At 43.2% G+C, this 20,269-nt stretch overlaps 1 protein-coding gene across 1 annotated transcript; it reads left to right on the top strand.

The window, feature by feature from the left end:
• Positions 1-210: 210 nt before the first annotated feature.
• UGDH (UDP-glucose 6-dehydrogenase) lies at positions 211-17,822 on the top strand. Its single transcript, XM_064149153.1, has 12 exons — positions 211-320; positions 1,165-1,333; positions 4,810-4,911; positions 6,655-6,855; positions 6,934-7,131; positions 7,606-7,753; positions 8,538-8,632; positions 11,329-11,459; positions 12,155-12,288; positions 13,394-13,485; positions 13,573-13,683; positions 14,954-17,822. Exons 2-12 carry the CDS (start codon positions 1,172-1,174, stop codon positions 15,062-15,064), a joined length of 1,485 nt encoding a protein of 494 aa, XP_064005223.1. The 5' UTR covers positions 211-320; positions 1,165-1,171; the 3' UTR covers positions 15,065-17,822.
• Positions 17,823-20,269: the final 2,447 nt, after the last annotated feature.

Here is a 20,269-nt window from a genome sequence, read left to right as displayed (position 1 = left end):
GGCGGGACCGGGCCCTGCGCTGCCGGCGGTGGTGCCTGAGGTGTCCTGCGGCCATTCGCCGGCAGCGCGGCTGGGCGTGCTCGGCGGCGGGGCGAGCGGGGGGGTGCCGTGCCGGCCTCCGGCCCCGGGGGAAGGGACGAGGCGGGCTGGGCCTGGCTTGGAGTTTCCGGGATGAAGCCCTCGCTTCGGCACCGCGGCGGGCCTTTAAATAGCCGCCGCGTTTCCGCTGCTAGCGGAGTGTCGCTCTGAGCTCGCCGAGCATCCTTACCGCAGCCCTCAGCTCGATCCGCGGCGACGGGGCAGGACCGCGCCCACACGCAGTAAGTCTCCACGCAGCAGCTCCGGCGCCTGCCGCGGGTCTTAGCGCAGGCTTCTTCGGGGGCTTCCCGGGGCGGCGGCCGCCTTTCTCGCCGGGAAGCTGCTCCCCGCCGCGGCCAACGGGACCCCCACGGCTGGGTTCTCGGTTATGGAGCTTGCGAGGGTCGAGCCTGGCGCTAGCCGCCCGGTGGGCAGCGGGGTAGGTGCCCGGCCCGCGGCCTCGCTTGAGGAGGAGGCAGGAGCTGCGGCCTTTTCCAGCCGAGGGGCTTCAAGGACAGGGCCGGGGGCAGGCTTGGCCTGGGGGTCGCGGCCTGGTGCGGCTGTGGCCGCTGTGGGGCTGCGCCAGTCCCTGCCCCTGTGTGCTGCCTGCAGCACTGTCGGTGCTCATACCTGGCACTATCAGCAGTTCCTTGGCCGAAGGGGTGGTGGTGTGGCTGGTAGCTTCCAGAGCCACCACAAAAAACGGTCCGTGTGTGCTGGCGCTCCTGGAGTGGGGTTGGTTCCAAAGCCTTCCGGGGCGAGGGAGAATCGGTTCGTGAATCCTGGCATGATAGGGGCTGGAAGGGATCTCTGAAGATCAGCTAGTCCAAACTCCCCTCTGATGGAGAAGAATCCCACAGATCACACAGAATCACAGTGTCCAGGCAAGTTTGAGTGCCTCCAGAGATGGAGACTCCACAAGCTCTCCGTGCTGCCTGGTCCAGCGTTCTGCCACCCTCACAGTGAGGAGCTCTAGCAAAATGTTTCTCTCCGTGGCAGTATAATAATAGAACATTACTTCTCTTTCATCTCCTTGAATCCTTGGCCATTAATTTATAATTTTTTTTTCTCCCCTCCTCTTACCAGAACAATCATGTTCGAAATTAAGAAGATTTGCTGCATTGGTGCTGGTTATGTTGGTGGGCCAACTTGTAGTGTTATTGCACAGATGTGTCCCAATATCAAAGTTACTGTCGTGGATGTCAATGAGGCCAGAATCAATGCCTGGAATTCTGATACACTTCCAATCTACGAGGTAAACTTGTCTTACCTGTTGTCTCTTCTAGTCTGTGTAGTGTTTTTTTTCCTTTTTGGTGTTTCCACATGGAACATGTCCAGAGAAGGGCAAAAAAGCTGGTGGGGGGCCTGGAGCACAAATCCTATGAGGAGAGGTTGAGGGAGCTGGGCCTGTTTAGCCTGGAGAAGAGGAGGCTCAGGGGTGATCTTATTACTGTCTACAACTACCTGAAGGGGCATTGTAGCCAGGTGGGGGGTGGCCTCTTCTGCCAGGCAACCAGCAATAGAACAAGGGGACACAGTCTCAAGTTGTGCCAGGGTAGGTATAGGCTGGATATTAGGAAGAAGTTCTTCACAGAGAGAGTGATTTCCCATTGGAATGGGCTGCCCAGGGAGGTGGTGGAGGCACCGTCCCTGGGGGTCTTCAAGAAAAGACTGGATGAGGCACTTAGTGCCATGGCTAGGGCTGGGTGCTAGGTTGGACTGGATGATCTTGGAGATCTCTTCCAACCTGGTTGATTCTATGATTCTCACATGGGCTCCATAAGTATAGCATAGGGATATCCTTCAGGAAGAGTATTCTGGAACAGCTGCCTGTCAATATTGCTCATCGAAGCAGATTTTTTTCAGTACCTACCTGCACCAGCTACTTAGGGATTATGTATGAAGGAACTCCTATGGAAAAATGTGTTTGTACATGCATAGTGAATTGTGCTGACTTCTTTTAGACTTGATTTCATAATAACGTAGTTCTCTTAGTTACTGATATTGTGTGATGTGTAATGAATGTAAATTACACATATGAATGTGTAATACTGTGTGGTAAGCTTCATTTCCTTTCTGCTGAAATCTAATTTCTGCTGCCCATCTTGCCATGCCAGGGACAGTCATGTTCCAGATTCATTTGTACCATAAACCTTCAGTCTGGTCTTGGGAAGTTTGGCCTAGAAAAAAAATGTTTTTAAAGACATCATACTGGCACCCCTTCACTACAAAATCACTTTAATCTGAAAAATACATAATATATTTATCTATTTTGCTTCCTTTGGCACTTGTTACAGAAATCACAGTAATCACAGTATCATCAGGGCCGGAAGAGACCTCACAGATCATCAAGTCCAACCCTTTACCACAGAGCTCAAGGCTAGACCATGGCACTTACATGTCACACTTTTTCACTTTTAAAGAATAGATCTCTTTCTTTCTGTTTTCTTCATTCTTTCATGAGGCAAATTTTGTAGTTATATAAGTTGAGTTGTTTGAAGGGGGTGAAAACATCTTCACTTGGCTGCCAAAGACAAGGTGTTTTGCCTAGGACTAAGTTGTGCTTTGCTGTAAGAAGCCTGCTGACTCCTGTCTGTGCTATAGCACTAATGCAGTTTTTTATCTCTTACTATAGATTTGGTTTAAAGTCATGATGAATAGACCTTTTTTGTCATACATATTCAGATGAGAATGTATAGAATCAACCAGGTTGGAAGAGACCTGCAAGGTCATCCAGTCCAACCTATCCCCCAGCCCTAGCCAGTCAACTAGACCACGGCACTAAGTGCCTCATAGTGCTCACATTAGCAGATGAGACATGAGTGAAGAACATGAAAGCAAGTGCTTTCTTCCCTATAAACATATTCAGTGAGCCTGCTGGGTTTTGAGCAGGATAGAGTTAATTTTCTTCATTGTAGCTACTATAGGGCTGCAATTTGGACTTGTGCTGGGAACAATGTTGATAGCACAGGGATGTTTTTGTTACTGCTGAGCAGTGCTTACTCAGTCAAGGCCTTTTCTGCTCCTTGTTCCACCCCACCAGTGGGCTGTCTGGGGATACCAGAAGCATTTGGGAGTGGATGCAGCTGGGGCTGCTGACCCTGACTGACTACAGACCATGTGATGTCACGTTCAGCACGTAAAGCTGGGGGAAGGAGTGGGACATTAGGAGTGATGGCTTTCTTCTTCTCAAGTGTTACATGTAATGGAGCCCTGTTCTCTTGGAGATGGCCAAACACCTGCCTGCCCATGGGAAGCAGTGCTTTGCCTGTGTGTGTGCCTGGCTTTTGCTCACCTATTGAACTGTTTTTATTGCAACCCATGAGTTTTTTCACTTTTACTCTTCTCTTCCAATTCTCTTCCACATCCTGCTGTGGTGCAGGGAGTGAGCAAGCAGCTGTATGGTGCTTAGTTGCTGACTGGGTTAAACCTGGCCATAAAGCTACTCTTGTCATGGCTTTTAAAACAAGTAAATAAAGCAACCAAAAAAAACCCCAAACCCATCCCAAATTCACAACATCTGTTTCCTGGAATTATGTTCTTTGCTGCAGAGAATGTACAAAAACTGCCAAGACTGTTCAGTTTGTAAAATTGAGTCATTGCACAGAGGGGGTTTTTAATGGTTTGGTTTTTGGTTGTTGTTATTTTAATTTCCAGTGTCAGAAATTGTCTTAGAGGGCTGCCTTTCTACTTTCAACTGAAGCTGAAACATCTGATGGGCTGTAACCTGTCAGGACAGGCAAATAGCCTTTGTTCTGCCTTTAAGCAGGTGTTTGGTATGAAGTGAGCCAGCAAAAATGCTTTGTGTAAAAATACTTCTGCTTTGTTTTCCTCCCTGTCCTTCTAGTTAACCTTTGCCTTTCTGGCACTGAAATATCTCATGTTGCGATAGGTGTGTCTCAAGCTGGAGATTGGACTGCCAGGGTACAGCATATAAGTTTATTTTTCAAACAAAGTAAAGGCTTCTTTTGTCCATGACAACTTCATCTTAGTTAAATAATTCTGTGGACCATTCTGACACAGAAGATTACTCATGGCCTCCTGCTCTTGTCTTAGGGGTGGTGTTAAGGGAAGAGTACTTGTCTCTGGAAAGAACGTTATCAAATTGTGCCTGTGATTCTTCCAGGCTGCGGGTGTGGTGCCATGATAACTTCTATTTGTTTCAGAGATGGGTGGTTATGAAAAGGATTGGTCTCCTCTGTCTCCACCACCCTTTTTTTTATTTCACTGAATCTGGGCTTGCTGATTTGACCAAAGACTTCTTTGTGGTTTGGTTTTTTTTTGGTGCTGAACCGGTTTTAGATCTAAAATACTGGGGAAATGTGCAGCTGAGGGGAAAAGAGTTGGGACCACCTCTTCTGTTTGCAACCTAGGGAGTAATGTAAAACTTTGCTTCATGCATATGCCCAAGATCACTCTATAGGTACTGCTTTAGTTTTCGCTCACGGTGATGTAATTGAGCATGGGAGTAACTAGAGCCCAAAATCTAAACTGTGCAAATAACAGTTCAGTCTGACTAACAGTTTTGAGACAACATTTGAGGTGTAATTTTTTTCACTATGTAGATCTATAGAAGCATTGTATCTCGCAGGCAGAACATGCCACACTGAAGGGGAGAAAAAAGGTCTTTCTGTATCTGAAATTGTATGCTGTTTCTTTGGGCATGCAGCTTACTGTTCTTCTAATTGCATTAACATTAACTGCTATTTTTCCCCCTCTTATCTTTTTCAGCCAGGGTTAAAAGAAGTTGTAGAATCCTGTCGAGGAAGAAACCTCTTCTTTTCCACCAGTATTGATGATGCCATTAGAGAAGCTGATCTTGTATTTATTTCTGTAAGTTTAGGGGCAAGAAGTGATTGTCTGTGTTTGTCTTTTTTTTTAATCTTTCCTATCAACTCATTTTGTTGCCCTTCTGTTAGGAAGAAGCCTCTTTTTTGTCATCTAGTTTCAGTTAGCAATGTCATGTCACCGTGTCACAGTTCTCTTCTTGTGGGAAAAGTGTTCAGTAAGCTTTTTTATTTTATTGTCCTTTGTTTCTTATAAGCAGTAGAATGTTTGAGAAGTGTTTAGCAAGCAAATAGGTCTAAAGGATCATAGAATGGTTTGAATTGGAATGGATTTTAAAGATCATCTAGTACCAACCCCTCTGCCATAGGCAGGGACACCTTCAAATAGACCAGCTTGCTCAAGCCCCCATGCAATCTGCCTTTCAGCACTTCAGGCTTGAAAGATAGTGTTGATGTTCAGCTTGGTTAGGTGTGTGGGGTTTTAGGGCAGAGTATAATGCAGATCAGTCAACTGCAGTGTACCTCTAAAATCTATGGGACCTTAATAACATTGATGTGGTTCCTAGGCAGGGATGCAAAATTATCTTTATAACCCAATAATCAGTATATAACCTATTTCTATAAGCCATTAAAAAACAGTGCATTAATGGAAGAGGGTTTTGCTTTAGTATTTCTAAGCCGATGATGTGACTAGGAAGAGGATCCAGTCAAACATAAACAGTGTGACCTTTTGTAAGCTAGAAGGTTGTCCCTAATGCAGAATCCAAAAGAACTTATTTTATTCATCTTGATAGGCAACAGTTGAGAGTTTTTTTTTGTTCCTCAAGTCTGCTTTTCTTGAGAGCTCCTATTTGTTGGGTCTTGTCAGTACAGAGCTCTCTTTCTGACAGTGTTTTTTTCTCTTCATGAAGTCTAAAATGAATGCTGCTTGGTTGGATGACTGCCACTGATACAGCCCATATATTGCCACCTGTCCTTGGACTAAAGCGTGCTGTTGTGTTTTACATGTTGTTGCTGTTTCTTCTTTCAGTCTGTAATGAAAAGACTCCTCTGTTTTCATCTAAATGATGTGCTTTCCCTCATGGTGTCTTTTCTGTGTTCTTCAGTATGGAATCCTAGAATTGTTTAGGCTCAAAAAGACCTTTGAGATTATTGAATCCAACTATTACCTGAACACTACCAAATCTGGTGCTGAACCATGTCTCTCAGCATCATGTCTACAAGTCTTTTATACACATCCAGGGATGATAATTCAGCCACTTCCCTGGGCAGCCTCTTCCAGAGCTTGACAACCCTTTTGGTGAAGAAATTCTTGCGGATGTCCAGCCTGTTCCCTGCTGTAACATATGCCATGGTTCTGAGAGACTTTTGGCAGCTCTGCATTTAGGTTGTACTGCAAAGTGAGCTCAGACTACAAGTGCCTCACTAGCTGCAAGGTTCTTGGGTGATTTTTTTGAGAAGAGGAAGCAAAAGGTGTCTGTAGTCATGAAGAAATTACTGGTGTTTCCAGAATAAGGGCTGAGTTTCACTGAAGCCTGCAGAGCTGCTTTAAATTGCTCTTTAAATTCTACTTGAATAGAGATCAGTGAGCTTTCTTTGGCAAAGAAAATGGGTAATTGAGAAAACTAATAGCTGTTCATCTGATGTAGTAACTAGAATAATTCTGGGGTAGAAGCAAACTGGACTCTGGGAGGGAAAATATCTGTCATCTTTGATCAGTTTCACCTTGTCAGTATCTCTTGTGAAGAGACTTGTAACATTTCTTCCCCCTCCGCGTGCTTGTACCTAGGTTAACACTCCAACAAAGACCTATGGGATGGGAAAAGGCCGAGCAGCTGATCTTAAGTACATTGAAGCTTGTGCCAGACGGATTGTGCAGAACTCCAATGGCTATAAAATTGTCACTGAGAAAAGCACAGTTCCAGTGCGTGCTGCAGAGAGCATTCGTCGGATATTTGATGCTAATACTAAGCCTAACTTGGATTTGCAGGTAGGCACAGTCTTTGAGTTGTGTTTTTAAAGGCTGGTAGTTCCTTCTGGCTTTCATCTGTTATTTCTGTGTCTGTAGGTGCTGTCTAACCCAGAGTTCCTTGCAGAAGGAACAGCCATCAAGGACCTGAAGAACCCAGACCGAGTGCTTATTGGTGGAGATGATTCTCCAGAGGGACAGAAGGCTGTCCGTGCTCTTTGTGCTGTTTATGAGCACTGGGTGCCCAAAGAAAAAATCCTCACAACCAACACTTGGTCATCAGAACTTTCTAAACTGGTTAGTATTACTCACTGTCTGCAATGAGAAAAGGGTGTGAGACAAAACTAAGAAGCAGAAGTTCACCGACATGGAGTGATGCAGTTAGGAATGACAGATGAGGTTGGGAGGACCCAGTATGTATGACAGAGGATATGAATCTTACCAATTATCTCAGCTGAGCTAATAGATGATATCACCTTTCCATGAAATCCATTTTTCACTTAGTGCTACTCTATTTATTACTAAGAGTAATAACTTACAGTGCTGTGGAAAATGGTTAACATCATAAAATGATTCAAACTCTGCAAGTTAAGCATTACATGATTTGCTTAGATCCTGTTAACTGCTGTTTATTAGCTACCTGCTGTTAACTATGTTGTATCACAACAAAGTTACATAGATTCTAAAACAAATCTTTCTTGCAGTCTGTAAGCATCTTGGTTTCTGGCAAAATGAAGTTCTTTTCACTATATTTTGTTTGTTTGTTTGCAGGCAGCTAATGCTTTCCTTGCCCAAAGAATCAGCAGCATCAACTCCATTAGTGCCCTGTGTGAAGCTACAGGAGCAGATGTTGAAGAGGTAGCAAGAGCTATTGGAACAGACCAAAGAATTGGAAATAAGTTTCTCAAAGCCAGTGTTGGTAAATAAAAAAATCTTCTTCATTTTTTCCTCAGCTTCTGGTTGGTAGTGCAAGAGGTCTACCAGTAGTGTTTTGAAGTAAGTGATCTGGTGCTCTTAGGATTGTCTACAGCTTGAGTGTATGAAAATCTTGCTGTAGAGTACCAGCAGAAGTCACATTTTCTAGTAGAATGTGTAGAACTGAGATTGCTCTACACCCTGACAATCTGAAACCCCAGACTTCAGAGCACATGGTTTATCCTTCCTGGAACCCTGGGAGATCTGCAACGTTGTTTTTAATGAATCATCACTGGTGACAAGGCTCTGCAGGGTGTCTTTGCAATTGCAGCTACTGCAGTTTTGTTCAGGAGCTGCTACCAGTGGCCTGAGGGAAGTGGTGCCCCTAGGTCAGAATGTGTGAAGGTAACTTCTGATTTGTAGAAGGAAGGAACCTAATGTTAACAGACTTAGTATTTCTCAGAACCAGTCTTTTAGTGGGAGGGGACCAAAGGCAAGAGATTGTCCACCCACTTGTAGTAATAATAATAATAATAATAATTAAAAAAGGAATTATCTTGTACATTCCCCTGAGACTGGGTTAGAATTTCCATTTGACTTCAGCAGGATTTGAAGAAGACTTGAAGGCTTCAATAACTGACTAAATAGGTCCAGTGGTTGAAGTTTTCATTTGCTAGTAGTGTAATACTGGGGTGGGGAAGATAATGCTGAATATGCCAGTGATTGACAAAAAGTACCTGTTTCCAAAAAATGAGTTATTTACCTGTTAAATAACTGTTCTCTTTCAGGGTTTGGAGGTAGCTGTTTTCAGAAGGATGTCTTGAATTTAGTGTACCTTTGTGAGGCACTGAACTTACCTGAAGTAGCCCGCTACTGGCAACAGGTACAAGTTCTTCACTAACTGTGGAGGGGGTAAAGTTTCTTCAGCATTCATCTCTCAGGCATTGAGCTTTTAAGCACTGTCCACATGTAATCTGTCTTTTAGCTTCAAGGAGCAGATACCTTCATCTCTACATTTTAAGGGGCCTTCACCCTGACACTGGCATTTGTTTAGGTGTTTTGGGGGTGAATTCAAATGGATTGGGATGTTGTCTAGAAGCATCAGTAGAAAATGTGAAGTACAAGCATGTGCAAACTCTTGTCTTCCTCTTGTACTTGGTTATCTCTGTCTGCTTTGAATTCAGAGTTTATGATCTTTACTTCAGGGTCTGCTTTTACAGCCCTTTTCTGAAGGAACTCAGCAGAGCTTACTGTTCATCTAAATAAACATGGTTGCTGTTCTTCTGTGGCTAATGCTAGGAATGGTTGGGAAGATGTGGATGCTTTCAGGCCTAGAACCAGAGCAGCTATACGGCCATTGCTCAGTCTGTATTGAAAGCACCTCACCCCTCTTCCCAGCCCTGACTGAGGAAGCAGCTTTGACTTGCATGGTATGATCAGAAGAACAGCTTTGACTTATTGCCCTGATTTAGGCTGTGGTGATCAAGGCTGCCTCCTTAATATGTAGCACATAGTTTGCCTTCTTCACTAGCAGCTTTCCTTTTGGCTAGTCTTTTTTTAACTCTTGCTCATCTCCATCCCACTCTGCTCCCTATTTACTGAAACAGCCTGTCCATAATGACGTTAATTGTGCCATATCCATACTGAAGTCCAGTATTTTTTATACCATTATGGAGGTTATTATGGCCATGTGGTACTGTTGATGGGGTTACTTAGGCTCTCTTGGCTTTGCAGGGTTCTGTTCTCTGAAAAAAATCCCTAGTAGTGCTTTACCATTGTCTGAAGCTTTGCTGAATCTCATCATTTCCCCTTAACTGCTTGGAAAACACAGTCATCTCTCATGGTGACTTCAGTCAGCTTGTTACATATATCTGTGATGTCTAACATCCTATTCAGGTAGTTTAACCTCCAGCTAGGGGATAATTGTCAGCCTGGTTACTTATTTGCTGCTGTAACTCTTAGATTAATTGCCTGGGGCAAGGAAGTTTTGTACTGTCTGCCTCTGAAGAGGTTCAAGCTGACACCTTCCTTTAAAAATCCACTTCATTAGTCAGTGGTGGAGAAGCTTCAAGAGACATCTAACATACTTCATGAACCTTATGCAGGCATCCAGGAGAGGTTTGGGTCAGTGAGGGCTCAGATGTATTGGCACAGCAGGAAAGTGTAGGAGCCCCAGGTTCTGATATTCAAGAGCTACTGCTTAAGGTTTAAGTAGATAGCAGACAAAAGTCTGGGCCTGCAGGGATTAACTGTGTGACCTCACTGATAATCTGATGAATACAAAAAATAATACTGTCTTGAAGGAGACAAATTGGTTTGGCTCTGTCCTTCAAGAGGACAAGGGCCCTTCTCAAAATGCAACCTACTCGGTATCTTGGCAACCCAAAGGCATGGGACAACTTATGGTTTGCTCTCTGTGGAGATGTTTGGGTGTGTTTTAATGTAACAAAGGCCTAAAAGATTGCATTGTTTGTGTAAACACACTAATTCAGATTACTTCTAATGCATTTATGCTCTTACTCTGTTTTAAGAACACATCTTTGCAGTGTTTCTACATGGCTTATTAAGATGTGCACAAATCAAATAGTAGGAACAGCTGCTGCAGAGTTAGAATAAAGTGCTGTGTTTAGAAGTACGACCCTTTACCTGCACCTGCTGCCTCTTCAGAACACTGTCCTCTTGCCCAGCCTACACTGGTCAGGCCATGCACACACCTGTGCATAAGCAATGACAGGAACCCTTCTTTGTGGCCTGAGCACTGCACTGTCTGCAGCTCATCCCAGTACATGCACATGGGGACCAGGAGACAAGTTCTAGAGATTACGCTGATCAAAGCTGATCCTAACTTTTATTCTCTGTTTTCAGACAGGGCAAGGCACTATAATCTTAATTCCCTGAAAGTGAAATCTTAATTCTTTGAAAACATACCTGCAGAAAGAAATGTATCCCTCTTACCCTGTTAACTGTTACTTTTGTTCTCCATCACCACACTACTGAGTTGGATACATCTCAATTTTTTTTCTTTTCTTCTTTTCCTGCAATAAATCAGGTTCACCAGAACAATTGGAGTGTATGAACCCACTTTCATGTAATAACAAAAGTTTTAAGCATGCTAGTTTTGCTTAGTGAAACCTCTTAGTGTGGATTAAAAAGGCTAAAAGAGGATCTCAGTTGTTGCATATGGCTTGTAAGGAAATGCATGTATAGGTCTGGAATAGGATGTCCATGTGACATCAAGTACTCTGAAATAGCTTCCCATGTTTCTGTCTAGGATACAGTAAGGTGGAGACTTAAGAGGAAAAAGGCAATCTGAATAAATCCTAGCCTTTGAACTAGACAGCATATGACAGTATGTGTGTGTGTATATGCATCTGCAGTCACTGTAGGATTTGTCTCAGAATTGGATAAGTCAACTAAATTTATCTTTGGATTACTTATGATGCTGGGTAAAAATACTTGCCTTTCTCTTTGATGCTTCTGTTAAATGTATGAGTGGGTAGCTTGGCTTGGTTGTTAGTAAAGTCTGTTTAGAACTGAATCTGTCTCCTTTGTGCACCCTCCTGTTTTACATATTTTCAGGTAATAGACATGAATGATTATCAGAGGAGAAGATTTGCTTCCCGCATTATTGACAGCTTGTTCAATACTGTCACTGATAAGAAGATTGCTATTCTAGGGTTTGCATTTAAAAAGGATACTGGGGACACGAGGTAAGAAAGCAAATTCAGTTCACTAACCTGAATTCCCTACATTTGTCACCAGCTATGCAGCTAACACCTTCCCTCCCAGGCTGAATTGTATTAATAAAACTAGATTGAATTTGGGACCCTTAACTTCTGACTGAATTGGTTTATAGCAGGGATTAGTTTTTCACAAATGGGTGACACAATTGATTGTTGACTTCTACAATATACTTGAATCATTCAGAAGCTAGAGCAGATAACTTTAGTCTTTATTAGCTTGCAAAAGCAAAGATAGATTTTAACAGTCCTTCCATTCTCCACAGAAAATATTTTTGCAGCTGGTTTTAATTTGCTCTGAAGCCTAAGTTCCAGCTTTCTTTCCCCAAGGTGGTTAATTCTGTCTTCTGTAAAGCTCAGACTTGATACAGTTCTCCTGCTGCAGTTTGTGGGAAATGATTATAAGCTTGATGCTTGTTAATTATGGTCAGGAGGAGTCTTGGGTCTCAGTATCTCTCTTGCATAATTCAGCAAGAGATGTAAACTTGTTTCCTCCTCAGTGTCCCTCAAGATTTCAAGTTTGCTGCTGGCATGGATTACCACTAAAATGTTTAATGTAAAACTGGTATAAAAGCTCAGACATTGCTTATCATGACACTTGAAGACTTTCATTATTTAGAATATGCCACCTGGTTCTTTTTTAACTGATTGATTCACTTCCCTAGAGAGTCATCCAGTATCTACATTAGCAAGTATTTGATGGATGAAGGAGCAAAGCTCCATATCTATGATCCTAAAGTACCTAAGGAACAAATCATCTTGGATCTCTCACATCCAGGTGTCTCAGAAGATAACCAAGGTAAGAAAGCTCATGTCAAGCCAATTTCCCTGCTTCCCTCCCCACCCTGTTCTCAAAACACACAAGGGCTGTTGAAATTCTGTAAATTAACTTCCCCATTTCCATCATGGCAATGATATGCTGTTAGTTACAGTTACTAGAAGACTGTCATGGCTCAGAGGATTACTGTTAACTCTTCCCCTTTCCAGGGGGAATGTTAATTCCAGAAATATTAATGTTAATCCTGTACCATTTCATATTTTTCTCTTGATAAATATTCATTTGAATACATGCAAAGAATTTTCTCTCTGCATAATTAAGAGAAAGAAGAATGTCCAGAAGTTGGAGAGCCTAGTGTTGTCAGCTTTTTGTGTCCTGAGTCCTGTCTTGCCTTAGTTCTTGCTTGCTTTCTAAAGTAGAAACAACCAATTCTGGAATTCACTGTAGAGTATTTTTCTTTCATGCATATTGCTTCCAAATTAATTTGTTTCTTCAAATTAATGAAGAATTTGGTCATTTATAATGTGAAGTTTGTTGGAGAAGGGAGTTTTTGTTTTCTTGCTGGGAAGGGGAGGATGGAGATGATGAATGAGTGGGATAAAAAGGCTGGTTCAGGCTTCTTTGGATGAAGAGAATGGAGGAAAATGATCTGCAGAGGGTGAGAGAGAGAGGAGAGGGAGAAGAGGGTTGTCTCTAGGCAGCTGCTGATGCAGTTAGAGGATGAAGGCAGCCCCTCGTGAGCCACATTTATCTTCTCTGGTGTCAACCACGTATTAAAACAGTAACTGTCATGTGCTGCTACTGGACAGGCAATGATGCTTGTGAGGGCTGCTGGTTGAATGCTCCATAGTACCTTCTAACTCTTGAGATGCTCTTGGCTGTTTAAATCAAATTGAAATGCTTAACTGCAAGCACTGAAGTGCTCTGGCTCTGTTCAGATGGCAGGTACAAGATGCTGTCATTTCAGTGAGTGAAATCTAAGTGACAAATGATAGAGAACATCTCTGTGTGAGTGTCTTAAAACTCTTTGCTTGTGTAGGACAAGGAAGGAGACTCATTTGCTAGGAGAGCACAAGACTGATGCCAAAGATGTGTGCAGAATAAAACTCTTTTCCTTCTGCTGCAGTGTCTCGATTGGTCACCATCAGCAAAGATCCCTATGAAGCCTGTGATGGAGCTCATGCCCTTGTCATTTGCACTGAGTGGGACATGTTTAAGGTAAATGTCTTCAATTTAAACTAAAGGGGGGGAAAAGAGGGAATGTTATGCTACTTACTTATTCTATCTGCTTTGTTGCCTTTACAGGAGTTGGATTATGAACGTATTCATAAGAAGATGCTGAAGCCTGCATTTATCTTTGATGGCAGGAGAGTTCTAGATGATCTTCACAATGAGCTACAAGTCATTGGTTTCCAGGTAATCAGTGGGATAATTCTGCTTCTTTTGTTTTCTTTCCCTCTAGACATAGTCCTCCTTTGTCTAAAGGAGGCTGAACCCACAATTTATCAATACCTAGAAACATATTTGTACTGATAGTCCTGTGGAAGATGAGGCACCTGAGTGTTCAAGGGTCAGCTTTAAATAGGCAAAGCAGACACCTGTGAAAGTGTTTTAAGTTAACCTCTTGGCAACTCCAGTCCCAGAAGCTGTCCCTGGGCACGCTGTGCTTTGTGGCTTGTGGTAATCCATTTTGCTGTCGACACCAAGCTGTGTGGTGCAGCAGACACACTGGAGGGCAGGGATGCCATCCAGAGGGACCTGGACAGGCTGGAGGGGTGGGCAGAAGCCATCCTCATGAGGTTCAGCAAGACCAAGTGTGAGGACCTACATCTGGGTTGAGGCAATCCCAAGCACAAATACAGGTTGGGCAGTGACTGGCTGGAGAGCAGCCCTGAGGAAAGGGACTCGGGGATGCTGGTGGATGACAAGCTCAACATGAGCCAGCAGTGTGCACTTGCAGCCCAGAGGGCCAACCAGATCCTGGGCTGCATCAGGAGAAGTGTGGCCAGCAGGTCGAAAGAGGTGATTCTCCCCCTCTACTCAGCTCTGCTGAGACCCTACCTGGAGTACTGCATCCTGTTCTGGAGCCCCCATTACAAGAAGGATGTGGAGATGCAGGAGCATGTCCAGAGAAGGGCCACGAGGATGCTCAGAGGGCTGCAGCAGCTCTGCTATGAGGACAGACTGAAAGAGTTGGGGCTGCTCAGTCTGCAGAAGAGGAGGCTCCCAGGTGACCTTCTTGTGGCCTTCCAGTATCTGAAGGGGCCTACAAAAAAGATGGGGAGGGACTTTTTAGGCTGTCAGGGAGTGACAGGACTGGGAGGAAGGGAGCAAAGCTGGAGGTGGAGAGATTCAGACTGGATATGAGGAGGAAGTTGTTCATCATGAGAGTGGTGAGAGGCTGGAATGGGTTGCCCAGGGAGGTGGTTGAGGCCCCATGCCTGGAGGTGTTTAAGGCCAGGCTGCATGAGGCTGTGGCCAGCCTGCTCTAGGGTAGGGTGTGCCTGCCCATGGCAGGGGGTTGGAGCTAGATGATCCCTGTGGTCCCTTCCAACCCTGACTGATTCTAGATTCAGTGTTAATGATATGTAGCCATGGTGCTGGGTTTAATCTGTAGGTTCCTCGTAGGCTGACATGATTGTGCCTCCTTGCCACACTCACTGGTTCAATGTATTTTCTCTTTCAGATTGAAACAATTGGGAAGAAGGTCTCAGCCAAAGGAATTCCTTTTGGTTCTTCCTGTGAAATTCCTAAATTCAGCCTGCAGGACCCACCTGTCAAAAAGCCCAGAGTATAATGTTTAATTGTTACAGAAGGAATTCTGTGGACCTTCTTAGTGATAATAACTGTAAGCCTGTGCTTTTTTTTTTTTAAGGAAAGATATTTTTCATAAACTAAACCAATTTTACACTAAGGATGGTACCTGGTACATGTGAATTCAGTCTATTTTCAAATCTCTATTTTTCTAGTGATTTTTGTTTTGGTCACTGAAGATGGTACGACCTTTTTAATAATGAAACATCTTTTAAGTGGAAAAGTTACTTTCAAACAGCAGATTTCTGCTTCCAGAGATGTTCCTGAACTGCACTTTATATGTTTCAAGTAATGCAAAATCAAAAGAATTAGAACATCTTTCTACTTTAGTCCAGTTATAGACAACGATCAGGAACTTTGGTCTCAGCTTTTAATTTTCTTTTGGGGTAATTCTTAACCCAGTTCAATGCCTGCTTTAACTGGCATTGAGGTCAAAAGATAAGTTCTAAGAGAACTGGATAGATTTTGGTCTGATCCCTGAAATAGAGCTGACTGCCACAATAACACCCTGATCGTGGTCAGGATCAGTTCAACTGATGCAGCCTCAAGTGCTTCTGTTAGGAGGCCAGATTATTATACAGACATCTATAGTGTACCTGATGACAGTGGACCAGCAGCTACAAACTGATCCACTGGCAGATCTTCTCTTTGATTGTCTTGTCTACATTCCATGAACAGCCACAAATTAGTGATCTCATCAGATTCCTGGGGCAAGGTTTTTTTTTTCCTAAGCTACAGCAATACAAACTGTCTTCAGCAGAGGAGCCTTCTGCTTATTTAAACATTGAATTTAAGCAAAATTACCTTCATTTGGTGTCAGTCCAAGCAGAAAGCAAATATTGGCCTCAAAGCTAACTCGATAGTTATCTTTTTCCCCTCCTTTTCTGCTTATATAACTTCATTTGAAAGCAGCTTTCTTAATGAATCTGCAAAAATTGCTCTCTGCTGTTAAGAAATGAAAAACAAAAGTTCAGCCCCAGGAGTTAGTCAGCATACTACCTCATTTAAGTAGCAGGAAGGAATGCTTCCTATGGTATTTTGACTTTATTTTTTTGCCTTTACTATGAATTAATTTCTACTACTTCCTATTCTCGATTGACCAGTGCTATTAAAATCCATGAGATGGCAGAGTTTGTGTTTGGCTTGTTGCATGAGGTTGTCAAATGCAGGGGAGGACAGAGAGGGGTGACCATAAAGAGTAGCATAGAGTGAGATCTTACTGAATGACATTAGTGTTGGGATGTTGGAGAATTACCCTGTAAATTGTCACATACCTTCTGTATTGTTTCAGCGGGTGTGCCCTCAAGTATTCAATATCCATGGCTAACCAAAGCATGAGATCAGTGGTGGTGTGGTAATGAGTGCTGTTGTTATAACTACTTACCCCCAGAAATGTAAAAGTAATTTAAGCCTCAGGACTGATGTCTGAAGACTTAAGGAAGTTGTATAACAATTTGGATAGCAGACAGGGTTATCTGGCTGAAATAGCTCTATCTTTGAAACAGATCTGCATGGTAATGGCTTCTACACAGGGACTTAACAGCACTTTGGACAGATATGTCTCCAGGATTTTTTAGCCTATAAGAGTCGTCAGTGAGGGGCTTATCAGAAGCCATGCTTGGAATCTTAAGCTGTCATCTTTGCCATACCCTCCTCCCGATTCACTAGCGCTGCTGTTACACAACACTCACAGAGCAGGGACAATCCTGTGATACAGTTGTGCTATTTGTAAGCATTGTGATCCAACTGGTAGGTCACCCTGTCTTTGCAGATAGGCATTTTCTGGACTTCTGCCCCCACAGCACCTGAGAGGCCAGGCTGGCTGTTTCTCCTTGGAGACTAAGAAGTGGGTATTGACAAGTTGTGCTTGAAGAAGCTCTTGTCCTGAGCTGTGTTCAGGGTGGCACAGCACTGCTTCAGGACTTGCCTTAACGAGGAGGTTGAGTAGAGCCTTCAGAAAATCAGGATGCTTTTCGGGAGCTTGCCACAGTGTCCTCCTACCCTCTGTATGTGACCTCTCCTGATTAGTCAGAAGTGGACAGGTGACCCATTAAATTCGTGTGAAGCACTACTCCTTTTAGGAATGTGGAAAGCTGGTCAGTGTTCCTGAGGTTTTTCACAACTGTTTTTCATGCCAAGGAGCTGAAGAAACAAGGTGCTAGAGCCTACCCTGTTTCTCCTGCAGCCCTAGTCAAAGCCTAGACTGTCACTTAGAATGGGCAAGCTTGTTATAGTAGGATCACTCTAAAAAAGGGGGCAGTGGGAGATCATTTCTGAAGAGCAACAAGGGGCAAAACTGATCCAGGCATTTCTCTTGCTTGGAGTCAGCTTATTTAGCTTCTTGGTGGCTGCATTCTTTTCATGGGATACTAGGACGGTGGGATGAATCCAGTGAACAGCTGGTAGAGCATGCCTTCAGGACACAGCATTATGTATCTTGCATCTATGCAAGAGAACCTCACACAGGCCAAAAGGAAAAGCTTCAGAAGCTTTTGCAGCACTGTGAATCAAGCCATCATCTTTGGAGCACAGTTGCCAGGGAAATAAGAATTAGAGATGACTTGTGTTCCTGCTTTGGAGACTTGAGTAGTGCATGCAAGAGATGGCTTCTCATACTATTGAGTCTTTGGCTGTGAGATCTTACAGCCTGTAATTCTTGATGAGAATTGTGTTGAGTAACAGACTCCTGTGCTCTGAATTGCTCTTTACAAGGTTCTTAATAAAATGCAATCCCACAGTAACACTGCTGTTCACTGCAAAAGCCTGGGTACAACAGCAAAGCAAATCCAGCTCTAATAATGTGAATAGTAGGATACAGACTGCATGAATCAAGTCTTACTCAAGATGTGCACAGGCAAATTGTAAATGCCAGGCAGGATGTATGGGTTTTCTTCTGCGTCTTCAACCCTTTGTGCAGCTAAAACTAGTTTGGTTCCAGGCATATGATAGTAAAGAATGCTGCAAGAAAAGACATTTCTGACCCAGACTAGCCAGTATAGAAACAGGTAGTGGTGAGCTTTTTGTATTGGCCAACACGTTTACACTTTTATTGCTTGAGGTTCTTCTGTTGAATTTATAGTGATGCTATGCTCTTGCTCAACAGCTGAAGTTTGGCATTGCTTGTAAAACAAGCATAACAAGTTACCTAATCTAAGAATATTTGAGTCATTTCTCATTACTTTTTTTTGGGTGTATGCCAAGCTGAGAATTTATGTTGCAAGTTGAACATCTGCAATAAGTTGCTACATGTAGTCATAAAGCATTGACATCTTTTTAAATGACAACACAGATATTAATTATTGATCAAACGGGGGGGGAAAAAACTCTATTCCTAAATGAATACTGGCTTTGATTTAACCTAAAGAGTTGGAGTCAGAGGAGGATGCAGCAGTTCTCTACTCAGCTGCATAACATTTAATTATACTTCACACAGTGTAGCAGATTGATGTAAGGATGCTAAAAAAGACTATTCATCCTTCTAAACTGCCTGTGTCAACTTGAAATCATATTCCCCAAACTCAGTGTGATGTTTTCCTGATTACAAGGCAGATTAATGTTTCCTAAAATATTTTCATGTCTCCTTTCTGAAACAAAGTGACAGAATGAAGTGATTGGCACACCAAAGGAAAATGTCACTAAACATCAAACTTGGTTGGAAACAAAAGAGATGAGTCATGAAAGTCATGCTGAGTTCATAAGCAGGGGTTACTACAAAACTTTAACATGTAGTTATGGGAAAACTGAAAGGGGAGTAGGTAAGGAAGGTGGTTGTAAATGGATTTCTCAACCAGGAAAAGAACTTTAGGACTTGTCCTCAAATACTTTTGAACAAAACACCCATCCAGTCTATAAAGTCAAAATGTGACTACTTTCCTTAGAAACCACAGCAACACTTGCCCTTAGAAAAGTTTATGTAGCTTTGAAACTTGGTACCAGCTGGCAGACAGTTGTGTAAAAGCATCTTCTGAACCACCCAGCAGCAATTTCTAATTCCAACAAGAAACAGCATTGCACTGTCTTCCCAGCAGCACTTTTTCCTCCTGCTCGAAGGAAGTCTGGATCATTGCTGTGTGATGTTCTCTTCTTCAGTTTGGCAAGTGCTGTATGGTTTGGAACCCCTTCTTCCGTATTTGTTGTTGATAGGCTTGAAGAGCAGTAAATTGGCAAAAGCCATAGTAATATTCCATTAAAACTGCTCTGTAGGCAATTCAAAGCCATTATTTATAGTAGGACCTCCAGTAAAGGCTGGCAGCTACTCAACGTGTGGGTATCCTGCAGTTAATGTGTCAGCCCTCCCTGCCTGCTGCTCTGGAAGGAGTATTGAATTTCCTTACCAGGGCTGCTAACCTTCCACTGCTCTGGAATTCAGCCTGCTTCAGTTGAAGCAGGGCATTTGCTGCTCACAGTGTGTCTTGGCTTTCCAAGACTTGTGGTCAAACTTTTTACTCCAAAATCTTATTTTTTTTTAATTAGTTTTCATTATTTTTTAAGCAGCCTTACTGTTTTCTCTGCCTTTACAAAACATCTCTGAAAGCTTTGTTTCTCTGTTGTTTCCCACTGTTTTCTCTTCCATTACACTGTTTAATTAGTTCAGTCCTAGCTGAAAGCTGTTTGTCTTCATGATGCTCTAATATTGCTGTACTTTGTTTTGTGAGGTGTCATCTGTGCAGGCCTCACTGGTACAGTCTGACTTTTGTTCATGGCAGTAGCAAGCTTCTCCTACATCTTAACTTGCTAATTAACTGTCTTTCTTCTAACATCTTGCTGAGTTGGAGGTGGGTGGAGGGTCCACTCCTGCATACAGAATCAGACTTGTTTTGGTTGAAAAAGACCTTTAAGATGAAGTCCAACCATTATCTCTTACCAAGTCTGGTGCTAAACCTTAGCACCACAGCTCTGTGACTTTAAGCACCTCCAGGATAGGGGGATTCATCTACCTCTCTGGGTGAGAACCCTTTCACTCAAGAAGTTCCTTCTCATATCCAACCTAAACCGGCCCTGGTGCAATTTGAGGCCATTTTCCCTTATCCTACCACTTGTTAATAGGGAAAAGACACTCACCTCCACCTCGCTACAACTTCCTTTCAGGGAGTAAGTTCTGCTACCTCAGTCTCTTCTCCAGACTAAACAACCCCAGCTGTTCCTCACCTGACCTGTTCTCCAGACCCTTCACCAGCTTTGCTGCCCT

The sequence above is a fragment of the Pogoniulus pusillus genome, chromosome 9 (genome assembly GCF_015220805.1).
Source record: "Pogoniulus pusillus isolate bPogPus1 chromosome 9, bPogPus1.pri, whole genome shotgun sequence".
NCBI lineage: Eukaryota > Metazoa > Chordata > Aves > Piciformes > Lybiidae > Pogoniulus > Pogoniulus pusillus.
This window is presented reverse-complemented; position numbering and strand designations above follow the sequence as displayed.